The sequence below is a fragment of the Elgaria multicarinata genome, chromosome 8, assembly GCF_023053635.1.
Source record: "Elgaria multicarinata webbii isolate HBS135686 ecotype San Diego chromosome 8, rElgMul1.1.pri, whole genome shotgun sequence".
Lineage (NCBI taxonomy): Eukaryota > Metazoa > Chordata > Lepidosauria > Squamata > Anguidae > Elgaria > Elgaria multicarinata.
The window spans coordinates 107,649,682-107,662,604 of record NC_086178.1 but is presented as its reverse complement, the minus strand read 5'-3'; the positions used below and the strand labels follow the sequence as shown (position 1 = coordinate 107,662,604).

The 12,923-nt window shown below is 39.7% G+C and overlaps 1 protein-coding gene across 2 annotated transcripts in view; it reads left to right on the top strand.

The window, feature by feature from the left end:
• ZMIZ1 (zinc finger MIZ-type containing 1) overlaps positions 1-2,355 on the top strand; it is a 476,022-nt gene extending 473,667 nt beyond the window's left edge. For both annotated transcript variants that reach the window (XM_063133162.1, XM_063133163.1), the window contains one exon: positions 438-2,355. In XM_063133162.1, the coding sequence (XP_062989232.1) occupies positions 438-545 (108 nt within the window). In that variant the 3' untranslated portion in view covers positions 546-2,355. The remainder of the gene's footprint in view (positions 1-437) is intronic.
• The last annotated feature ends 10,568 nt before the right edge of the window (positions 2,356-12,923 follow it).

Below are 12,923 nucleotides of genomic sequence, written 5' to 3'. Positions count from 1 at the left end.
AGACTGCAATTGTGTGAGAATGAATGAATGCTTTTCCACATAAAATGTTCCCTTTGGGCATACAAAACTAGTCTGTCAGGGAGAAAGATCTAAGCTGGCCTTTCCCTGGCATGTTATCTTTTTATGTGTAGGGATTTTTTAAAAAAATTATTAATGTGGGTTTTTAAAAATATATTTATGTGCCTCTTCCATGTGGCAGCTCTCAGTGCACAACCCACAACAATTGCTCATCTTTTACCATATGCAGTGCCCTAGTCACATGAAGGTTCTCCAAGTTCTCCACTGGCCGGAATGTAGAAAGCACTATTCTCTCTAACCATGAAGAGAACTTTTAGAACTATATCCTCCAACAAATGAGGGGCCTTAAGCCTGCAAATTGCCATCTGCTTCACTCCTATGCTTTTACTGTTTTCAAATTTCCCATCTTTATTTTCCAGCTGCTTCCAGAACTCACGAATCCAGATGAGCTACTTTCGTACCTGGATCCCCCTGACTTACCAAGCAATAGCAATGATGACCTTCTCTCTCTTTTTGAGAACAACTGAAGCCTTCTGTATTTTGTCTCCAACACCTCTCACTTGTTTGACACATCTGTAGCTTCACAGTGAGGAATCCCAAACCACCCTTTTCCACGAGGACAAACTCACAACTTGAGCAAATGGTGCACACTCCCTATTTTCTTCATCTCAGAACTGCTTGAGTCAAGCTTCATTAATTGTGGTAGGGCAAAGCAAGAGGACAATAAGGTGGTGACCTCATAGACTGCCACTCTCCATCACAGATGATTTGTGCAGCTGTGGAAAACCTCACTTGTTAATTCTACAAAGATAGAGAATGTGTTTCGGGATATATGTAGTGAGACGCATCCCAGTAGAAACCAGTCTCAGCAAAGGAAGGAAGAAAAGGCAACAGAACTATTCTAAATGACCAGTTTCAGAATGTCCTTCCAACTCGTGTTCTTCCATGGGTTCCCCCCCCACTTTTGCTGTAGCATCTGTTCCACTGTGTTTCTTCCTAAGTTGTGCGGGCCCCAGTCTGTACATTTCTGTCAGAATAAGGACATTTGGCAGCACATTCAGACTAGCCAAACAAACTTAAAACCATAAAACACATACCAAAAAGCACAAAAAAAAAATTCAATGAAGTCACAAGTAGGATAAAAATACAAAATGCATCAGAGGGAGGCATCTGCTGTTTAGACAGTAGTTTCTCCATGGTGGAAGAGTCCTGTGAATCTCCAGGCTGTGGAAAGCGTGTTTTTCTAAATTGTAGCAATCTTTTTTTTCTTTTTTTTTAGTAATCTTGTAGGCAGAGTAACTTCTTTGCTTTAACACTGAGGCTTGGATACTTTGTTTTCTTCTGTCCTCCTCTTTCCATTTCTTCTTTTTCCTTAGGGGATTTGGTTTTGAATTACCACCTTTTGTGATAATATAGTAGCCAACTATTTTTTTTAAAGGGGAGGGGAGATAAATCCCGTATTTGCATATGAAGTGGGGAAAACAAAAAACTATAAAACTTTGTCACTAAGAGCTTTCCATTTTCTTAACCTGCACAATTAAACCACTGCTCAGTTCCTAATAGGAAAAGGTAGCAAAGTTGTGAAAGATGAAGGAGAACTGCTCACATTCTTGTTTTAAATAATTGACTTGAAAGGCATTTGCAATGGGAGAGACACTTTACATCCCCTCATAGTTTGCTTTATTACTTTCCAGCTTATCTTTGGCGGTTCAGCCTTTTTCTTTTTCAAGTTTGTTGTATCATTTAGCTGCCAGGACCTTCTCCCTTCTTTTAAAAAATATTTCTAATAACAGGCATGGGAAAAATAAATTACTTTGGTACAATAGTACTGCAGACTCTCATGCCACAATGCTTCCGTGGTATTTGTGCTTCTCTCATGTGGTTGCTTCCCTCCTGCATGAGCTTCCAGTTGCTTGTGGGCCCATTTTTGTGCTCTCAGTCGTTCTCGCTTTATAAATTATGTATAGTATCTGTATGTTCAGACGTGCATGTGTGCCAACTCTTGCCCTTATGGGCCAACATTTCATCTTCTGCCTACTATGTACAGATACTGCTTTTCTGTGAATAAAGAACCCTTGATTGCTTCCTTCCCTGTCCAGGATCAAATCAAATATTCTCCTATTTGATTTCAGCAGTAGGCTTTCAACTTTGTGCCAGATGAACTCTTGCTTGTTGGTTTCAGTGTGTAAACTCCACCCACCTTGCCCTCTGTGAATGGCATGATGTGTGCATTCCATTCTGAATTTGCTCTCTTCACCAAAGTCATGCTTGTAAATTCTTTGAGCATTTGTTCTTAGCATCTACCACCACAGCTGTATATGCATCTTGAGATATATATATATATATATATATATATATATATATATATATATATATATATATATATATATGCTAGCCCACAGCACCTTGCTGTAGATATTACAGGAAATGGCAGTTTTAGTTCCTCTATTATTTTCCAGTAGGCGTGTTGAATTTGTAAAACATTTATGTAGAGATGTTCTTCCATTTACATTCTCCCCACCACCCTTTTATTGAGGTTTTCTCTTCTTTTTTCTCAAAAGAAGCGCTGTTCATTATGCAAAATCAGTTATTTTAAGAATTGCTATTGTAAATACTTTTTGTGAATATTTTAGTATCATCTTTGATTATGATATTCAATGTTTTCATGATCTGATTATACATGTGTTTTTAAAATACATAGTCCAGGGGAAAAAGTGGGTATTTCTTTTCTTTTCTTTTTATAAAGGGTTTTTGGACTAAAGGAGCATTTATTTTTCCCTTTGATAAATTAGCCCCTATCAGTTTCACATAGAAATATAATACATCTGGCTGGTGTCCTCAACTGCCATGTAAAGAAACAGTTATGAGCTAGGTTGGGTAGCATAAATTGCCCTATGCTTCTGGCTTCTGCTCTGTAGGCTAAAGAAGCTATTTTTAAAGCTCTTGCTTATGTCCTTCAGAAAATGACATTGTCTATGCACAGAAGAGGGTAAAGTACTACAGAATATACTTTGTTTTATATACACTGCAAAGAATCCCTGCTAATGGACACCTGGTTTGTTATATGGTTCCACAACTGAGATGGGATACCACTCTGACACCGATGTTAAGAGGCTCCTTCCCTTAGAAATGAAGTATTGTTTTTGGCAGGTGGTGGGTTCTATAGCTTTCCCCTGTATTTTGCTGCATCAAAGACATGAAATTATTTGTATGGGCAGCTAAAATTAAGCTGACTTGGTTGGCCCATTTATGTTTTTAATTTTAAAGCTAGGTACACACAGTCCTGTGACCATTAAACCAAACACAGCACACCAGTCATAGCCATGTACAGTGGCCCACCAGGGGCCCAATAAAGCTCCTGTTGAAGATATCTGCTAAATGAGGGAAAATGTCGATCATCTGGCAGGCTACTATATGTGGTTGTAGTCTGTATTCATCTTTGATGGGTCACAATTTGTGCAGACCTGTGTTAAGCCATATACTGTCTTTTATCTGTTCAGTTTCTCTCACTGATTTAATAAAATTGCTTCTCTACTTTTGAATACGCATCCATCTAAACTAATTACTTGAAATATTTTTTTTTCTGTTTAACTGGTAACAGAACCATTTAAGAGTAGATGTGTTGAGGACTATATTTTGCTGATGGCAATCTAAATACATTATATAAAAAGTACCTGTTGAGAGAACGTCCTGGAACTAATTAACATACTTCATATAAGGCTTTCTGTCATTTGAAAACTTATTTTCTGTAGTCAAAGAATTAAATGTGCATTTTTGAATGCTATAGGTTTTATTTATACTGATTAGGTCTGCAGAAAAGGGACACAAGTTGACTGAACTCAAGGGCTATCTGTGCTCGGTTTGTGCACAGCAGAAAGTAGCTGCCCAGATCCAGCCATGTATTTCCTTTATATTTTTATCAAAGGGCATATTTATCAATGGGACATCCTTTGTGAAGTCAGCTCAGAATGCCTGAACTACACACAGAGATCACTCATCAGCATATTATTACTGGGACTGTTTTAGGATAGAGAAAAATTTATTCTGTTCACTGCCATCATGTTAAATATGAGGAAAACCTACTAAATAATATGCAGCACAATCCTATGCATGTCTACTCTAAAGTAAGTTCCATTAAGTTCAATGAGACTTACTCCCAGGTAAGTGTATAGAATTGTAGCCTTATTTTGTATTGGAGGGCAAAATTAAACCCCCACAGTATTTTTTTTATTTTTTTGTTTCAGCGGCATTTGGTTTGGTTTTTTAACAATTGTTTTCCTATAGACACCCACCTAGAAAAGAACCCACAGAGATTTATAATTCTACTGCCAAGACATCATTATTATTATTATTATTGTTATTATATGATGATGAAAACACACTAATGTCTGCAGTGGAGACTCCAGGGACATCTGTACATATGTAAATGGAAAATAGAGACATGTTAACAGAAATGCATTCATTTTCCTTGGAATGTGCATTGATTTTATTTCGCAGGAAAAAAATAAAGCTTGAAGATCCATCTTATGTGGAAAATGAATCCTGTTTGTTAGCGTTTGTGAAGTCTCCACATTTGTTTCACTTCTTGTAATATACTCGGGATCCTTTGTGAAAAGAATTTTTGTTGCATTTTTTGTTTTACCTTCATGTAATAATTAGCTTAAGTGTATTAGTCTTATCACCTGTGTATTTTTAGGGTGCTACAAAATTAATGAAGAAAATAAGGGGATTAAATAATAAAAAGATTGTAACCAAATTCATACTTTGTACAATTTTTTGATATTGTGATCAGAGGAGAATTTAAAAAGTACAATCTGAATTAACATGCAAAAATGGCCATTGTCTTTGTTTGTACATTGTATGTACAGTACAATGCAATCATTTCATACTTTAAAACTGGTCAGAAAAAATAATTGTGATTTTTAGTCTTGCAAAACTGTATGTAGTTAGATGATGTGACAACCTAATATTTATCTAATAAATATGTATTCAAATGAAACCTGTATATTAGGTGTTCATGTGGTTATTTTGTATTTAAAAATCAGATTGACTATTGCTAGACATTTATATACTTTCTTGTAACATTGAAAGTACTCTCATTTTGCTCATGTTATTTTTTTTCCTAAATAAATTTGGAAAATTATGAATGGACTAATGGGCAGCTGTTTTGTAACTCTGAAGTTTCTTTCTATTTATTGCTTTAAAAAAAAGGTTGAAAGGTCCTAGAATTCAGTATTTGGGAGTGTATAAATGCTTCCTGGAACCTGAAGATCATTTTCTGTCAGAGCTATGTCTAATACATGCATATTGGTATATTTTCCTGGTATCTATCAAAGCAGGCTATTGAAGGATTCACTACAGGAAATTACCCTATATAAGTTTCTATGTATGGGAATTCATATCATGAACAACCAAGTCTTCCTGCTATGCACACTTGCAGTAGAGGGACCATTATACCAGGTCTGCTAGCTAAGGAGTTTCATTCTAATTCAGGAATCATAAGGAAAAGAAAGCCAGGAGTATCTTTAGCATAGAGTAACTCCACACCCCTTCCCTTTACAGCAAAGTAAGCTATTAGAGGACTGGGATACTGATGTATTGTTCCCTTACGTTTTCACATATATATCTTACGGCTAGTCTATACAATGTAACCTGCCATCAACTAACACAGCTCACAAGGCACACACATGGTGGTCCACCATAGGCTTCATAATGTCCTATTTTGGCTAGCTGCCTAGAACTGCAAAGATGGAAAAAGGAGGGTTGTTAAATTCCAGCACAGCATACATCTACTGTGCTACATTCAGTCATGCATGCCCTATTTTAGAACCTGGATTCAGATATCAGTTCAGAACTGTTACAACCATATGCATTTCTGTGGCATTTCAAACATTAAAGTGTTTCATATATATTATCTCAGTAACCATTCCAACAACCCTGTAACCCTATGTGTTCATAGCACAGGCAAGATTTTGTTCACAGCTCAGGCTATAAGGCATTCTGCTACACTAGCTTCCATTCTTACCTACCATTTGCACAAGTGTTATATCTGTAAACAAAAAACTAATGTCACCAGCAAATTATGTTGTCACAAGAGGCAGGTATTAATCAATAGGACAGGGGTTGTCAGAATTTGGGAACTGGGGCCTGTCACTTAACTATTTGCATATTGGCCCAACCCCGCTCAATAGTTCACAGTTTTTCAGACTTTACACACAGCTTAAAGTCAGGGTTTGTTTATTTACATATGAGAAATTAATTTCAAAACTTGGGCTGGCAGTTGCTCATTATTGTTGCAATTGGTGTTCATCAAATAAAAAGTTGGCATTCTGCTATTGCTAGTTTTAACATGATGGGAAGTGCTTCTGTAACACCACCTGCTGAGAAGGCACACAACAGTCTGAGAAGTGGTGCTGGACAGCTAGGGACCAAGGTAAATCTAAACAGTATTCTCCACATTAGGAATAGTAAAGTTGCCTCACAAGAAGGGCATGTGAAGAACTGATCTCTTGGAGAAACAGTTCTGAAATGGGCATATTAACTCATTTCAGTAATGTAACCAGTATGGATAGAAGTATTCAAAAGGATAAATAAGATTTTGGAAGTCTCATTATCCCTGGTACCATTACACAGCATATATTTCTTAAGTCTTACTTTACTGGTATCTGAAGGACTTATACAAACAGAAAGATCTCTGCTCTTAAATTTAAGCTTGAAGACATGTCTGCCTTAGTACGCAGAGAGAAAGTAAAATACAACTGCAAGACGAAACTGAACATTGCTTTTCTACCTGGACAAAGTAGGAAGAGATGTTTCTGTAAAAATGCTTATGATGAGAGACCTGACGACACATGGAATTAAACAAAGTTTACCCAAATTAATGAGAGTGCACATAACTACTCCAGACTCAACGTAATTATTTTTAGCCTCACCCCCTTTCTCACTCCATGAATCCTCCTCTTTCCTTGAGTTCTTCATTTATCCCAGTTGTGATGGCTATTTTTAAGCTTTTCATTTATTGTTAAAGAAAAGAATTAATAAAACATTAATAAAAACAAACAGTAAATGAGTCCTTATTTCAACCCAGAATCCTTTGAGAGCCTGTATGAATTAACTCTATGATGTCCTACTAGTACATTTGTTGGCAACATGAGGTTTGTTACAAGCAGGGCTGTGGAGTCGGCACATAAAACCTCCAACTCCTTTATGCATGGCACCTCCGACTCCGACTCCTTTAATTATATATCGATATAGGAAATAAATTTTCTATATATTTCCTACATCGACTGCAAGCATGCAACTTTTTAGAACCCTAACCTGTTAAAGCCCGGGTCTAAAGGCTATAGCTAAGACATTCTGGTTTTTTAATTTTATTTATTAAAGAAGCCCAAAAATGAAAAAGAGGTTATATTTTCTAAAATCCAAATAAAAACTCCTTTACTGTGCTACGTGATATGCTCTCATTAGTCTTGTGTACAACTTGCACACGTTCTAATGAGACTCATACACACACACACACACACACACACACACTTGTAAGGAATCTTTAGACATTGGTCATAGAGCGTCTGTGGCTAAGTAAGGTGATTCTTATCTAAATGAATTGCTTGACCTAGCCTTGTGATTGCTCTCAGCCCCATTCCTGTTCACCCCACCCTCATCTCTGTTGGAGATGGAGGGGTGAAGACACCTTGACTGTTGGCTGCCTCAAAATGGAGTCTGTACTGCTCACTCACAGGAGAGCTACTTCGTAACAACTGTATTTTATTCAGTAAAAGTGAAAGTTTGTTTTTGTGCTTCCTTTTCTTCCTCCCCCCACTCCCTCCCTCATACACCCCAAAAAACTCTTTCTTCCCCCACAAACAACCCAGCGGGGCCCAGCACTTACCGCAACCAGCCAAGATTACCAAACTCCTTCTTGTGCTTGGAACTCACACGCTTGAAGCACCTGAGTCATGGTGACTCGTCTGAGCTTGCCTGTGAAGGAGCAGCAGCATTCTGGAAAAGGCGGCACATTGATCCGTCTTTTTCTCTGCTGCTGCCGATCCGCTGAGGGGGTCTGAATTTTTCTGGCCAACTGGACTGCAAATCTGGGATTTTTGTCCAACCAGCCAGAATATTTTGGAATTGGCTGGAATCCAGGACAAACTTGGTTTTCAGGGACATATCGCAACTCAATATACAATTTATATTTATTAGGAGTCGGAGTCGGTACATTTTTACCAACTCCGACTCCAGTTACCCAAGAATTGCTTCAGACTCCACGACTCTGACTCCACAGCCCTGGTTACAAATTCCCAATAAAGAACTGGAAACTAGTACAACTTCAGACCTTTTTTGGTAGTGCTGCCCAGAACATATGCAGGCAGTTAAGGCTGCAATCCCTATGCGGAGTTTGGTACGCTTGTACAAATGATTTCACTGTACTTTCTGTAGTCCTACGGAAGTAATCTCCAGTGCACTGGGACTTCGTTCAGGGTAAACATATTTAGGATCATGCTGTACATGGTCAAGAAATGCTACCTTAAACATTTCTTTGTACATGTTACTGTTGCCGAAGTCTACATTTTTAATTTTCAGCTTGGTTTGTTCTTAAAGCTTCAATGCCTGCAATTTAAAGTTTTAAATTCAAAGTTTTAAGGCACAAAAAAGAACGCAAAATGTATTTATTTTTATTTAATAGAATATAGTTAGTTACTTTTGTACAACCTCTGTGTGTGTGTATGCACGCGCGCATGTGAAGAATGATGCATTAGCTGTTAATGCTTGAACCTCAAAATATAGCAGCTTGCTCATTAGTTCAGCAACTGTTCCAGAACTACAAGTACTAATCTGCACACACCACGTAGAACCAGAACTGCTTTAAGCATGAAGTATCCACATGCAATGGTGTTATTAATGTGCACCTGAAATAAAGATTGCTCACTGTGAATGTGTTTCAGCTAATATAAAATAAGCGGACATATAAAGCACTACATTGGTTTCTGCTACCACAATTTCTTTAAATATAGTCTGGAAAGTTAAAATCTTGATGAAAGCCAAGCTACCTTGTAGAAAATAGACAGAGGCAGAGTTTCAGGGAATGGTTTTCCCAGTAATGAAGAAACTGAGGCCTATTTTAATTGATACTTTTTCATGTGAGATTGGACAAGCTCCAAATTAATGATAAGTATATAATTAACTGTGGCTTGTTCCTGAAAAATAAACCACTCTGTTCTGAGTTCCATCGACGCAACAACCCACCATGACTGGCTGCCTATGATGGTTTGTTGTGTCATGCAACCCCATAATTCTGCCCCAGTTCAACTCTAAAAGTTGCCCTAAGGACAAAGCTTGCTTTGTAGGTTTTAGGTTTTCCAGCCTCCAGTCTGCAGTTTGCAGATTGAAGAGCAGCTGCAATTAAGCTCAGCAGAGAAGCTATTGAGCAACATTGATTGGTTTGTTTGAATTTCAGCATCTGCTCCGCCTCTTTTAGGTTTTCCAGCCTCCAGTCTGCAGTTTGCAGAGCAGCTGCAATTAAGCTCAGCAGAGAAGCTATTGAGCAACATTGATTGGTTTGTTTGAATTTCAGCATCTGCTCCGCCTCTTTTAGGTTTTCCAGCCTCCAGTCTGCAGTTTGCAGAGCAGCTGCAATTAAGCTCAGCAGAGAAGCTATTGAGCAACATTGATTGGTTTGTTTGAATTTCAGCATCTGCTCCGCCTCTTCTAGGTTTTCCAGCCTCCAGTTTGCTGGAGGCGCGAGCCGAAGGGCGAGAGCACAAGGGCTCTCAGCCTGAGGCTCTCTGCCGTGGGCGCGAAGCCGGTCAAGCGGAACTTCTACTCCGGAGGAAAAACCCCAGCCACGGTCTGGTCACTGCTACTTTCTGATTCAGGACACAATCTTCTCATTTTCTCCTCTCAATTCTTTTCCCCTCATATCTGTTCCTTATGGCTCGTTCCAATTTCGTCTCTCCCAACTTAGTTCCTATTCGGTGTCTCCCCTCTTCTCAGCTGCCTTTTTCGTGTTCCTTATGGAACTGTCGCTCTGTTGCTTCTAAGGCCCCTGTCATTCAGGACTTGTTTATCTCTAGGTCTCTCCACCTCCTTGCTCTTACTGAAACCTGGCTTCCTGCCCATGATACTGCCATCTCTGCTGCCCTCTCTTTTGGAGGACTCTCTTTCTCTCACACTAGTCGCCCAGAGGGTCGGGGTGGTGGTGTGGGTCTTTTATTATCTAGTTTGTGCCAGTTCCAGCCTCTTTCCATTCCACCGTCACATTGTTTTTCCTCCTTAGAGGTACATGTGGTGAGGCTTTTCGCTCCATTGCGACTGCGGATTGCAGTTCTGTATCGCGCCCCCAGGCTCGTCCCCTAAATTTATCTCTGTTTTTGATTCGTGGCTGTCCTTTTTCCTCTCTGATAACTGTCCTACTCTTATTTTGGGTGATTTCAATATTCATGTGGATGACCCCCAAGACGCTGCAGCTCTACGATTTCACTCATTATCTTCCTCTTATGATCTTAAGCTTTGGTCTGATGTACCCACACATTCCCTTGGACAATGTCTGGATCTTGTTCTCACTCGGAATTGCTCTGTTTTGGACTTTTCTACTGCTCACTTTCCGTTGTCAGATCATCACCTAGTTTCTTTCAATATTACTCATAATCCTCCTCCTTCACGTCCCGCTTCTCGCTCTTGTTGTGACTTGCAATCTATCAATTATGAGGCTTTTTCTCAGTCTCTAGCCTCCTCTCTTCCTTCTGTCTTTTCGGCTGTCTCCTTGGACTCAGCTGTCTCCTTCTTTAATTCCTCCTTATCTTCAACTCTTGATAATCTTGCTCCATCTACAACTCGGATAGTTCGCCCTTCTCAACCCCAACCGTGGCTCACCTCTTTCCTCCGCTATCTTCGCTCTTGTTCCCGGGCAGCTGAACGCCTTTGGCGCAGGACCAGGGACTGGGCGGACTTTGTCCATTACAAATTTGTACTCTTCTCTTTCTATTCTGCCATTTCATTGGCCAAACAGCAGTATTACTCAACGTTGATCCAGTCAAATGCTAGGCATCCTCAGCGGCTCTTTGCGTCCTTCAATTCTCTTCTGAAGCCTAATCCACCATCTCTCCCCGCCTCTCTGTCTGCTAATAACTTTGCCTCTTTTTTCAATGCTAAAATCCAAACTATTCGCTCTGATCTGGCCAGCTCTGCTCCTCTTCCAGTTCCTGTTCCTCATCTGTCAGTTCCTCCTGCAAATTTCTCTGTGTTTCCTTCGGTCTCAGCTGACGAACTGTCTACAATACTGCGCTCTTCGAAGCCTTCCACTTGTTCTCGTGATCCGATTCCTTCTCGCGTCTTTACTAATCTTATCCCTGCTATCCTCCCTTCCTTGCTTCATATTATTAATTTTTCTCTGTCCTCTGGTTCATTTCCTTCTGCTTTTAAACACGCTACAGTCTCTCCTATTCTCAAGAAACCTACTCTTGATAGGCTATCTCTGTCTAACTACCGACCTGTCTCTTTGTTGCCGCTTGTTTCAAAGATCCTGGAGCGTGTGGTCTACTCTCGTCTTGATTTTCTTTCTAGCAACTCTGCTCTGGATCCTTTTCAATCTGGATTCCGTCCTTTGCATTCCACTGAAACAGCCCTTACTAAGATTACCAATGATCTTCTTACTGCCATGTCTAAAGGCCATTATTCCGTTCTTATTCTCCTTGATCTAACTGCAGCCTTTGACACGGTTGATCATGATCTTCTTTTAGATTCCCTTCATGACCTTGGATTTTGTGGCTCTGTCTATAACTGGTTTGCCTCCTATCTAGCGGGTCGCTCTTTCAGCATGTTGGCTAATGGCAGCTCGTCTTCTTCTTTTCCCCATTCAGTAGGGGTTCCCCAAGGCTCGGTGCTTGGTCCGTTGTTGTTTTCTTTATACATGTTGCCCTTGGGTAATCTTATTCAATCTCATGGCCTCCAATATCATCTGTATGCCGATGATACACAATTATATCTTTCATCTCCGGATCTTTCTCCTGATGTTCACGATCGTATCTCGGCATGTCTTTCAGATATCTCAGCTTGGTTGCTTCATCGTCGTTTGAAACTTAATATGGCAAAGACTGAATTGCTTGTTTTTCCTCCTAAACCTTCTCCTCATCTCAGATTCTCTCTTACTGTCAATGATGTTACACTTACTCCAGTCAAGGAAGCTCGTAGTCTTGGCTTTATATTTGATTCCTCGTTCTCCTTTATTCCTCATATTGAGGCAGTAGCTAAATCCTGTCGTTTTTTCCTGTATAATATAGCCAGGATTCGATCATTTTTGTCTGTCTCTTCTGCCAAGACTCTTGTTCATGCATTGGTTATTTCTCGGTTGGACTACTGCAACCTTCTTCTCACTGGCCTTCCTTCTTCGCACATCAGTCCCTTGGTTTCTGTTCACCACTCTGCTGCTAAGATCATCTTCTTGGCTCGCCGCTCTTACCATGTAACTCCACTTCTGAAATCTCTTCATTGGCTTCCAATTCACTTCAGAATCCAATATAAACTTCTCCTGTTGACCTACAAAGCTTTTCACGGTCTAGCTCCTTCCTATCTCTCCTCTCTCATCTCACACTATTGCCCTGCTCGTGCTCTTCGCTCCTCTGATGCCATGTTTCTCACCTGCCCAAGGGTCTCTACTTCCCTTGCTCGGCTTCGTCCATTTTCTTCTGCTGCCCCTTATGCCTGGAACGCTCTTCCAGAACATTTGAGAACTACAAGTTCAACCGCAGTTTTTAAAGCTCAGCTAAAAACTTTTCTTTTTCCTAAAGCTTTTAAAACTTGATTTTGTTCTGACTTTATACTGTTAGTTTTACCCTACCCAGTGCCTGTTTACCCTACCCTGTGCCTGTTTGTTTTCTCTTCCCCTCCTTATTGTTTTATTATGGTTTTAT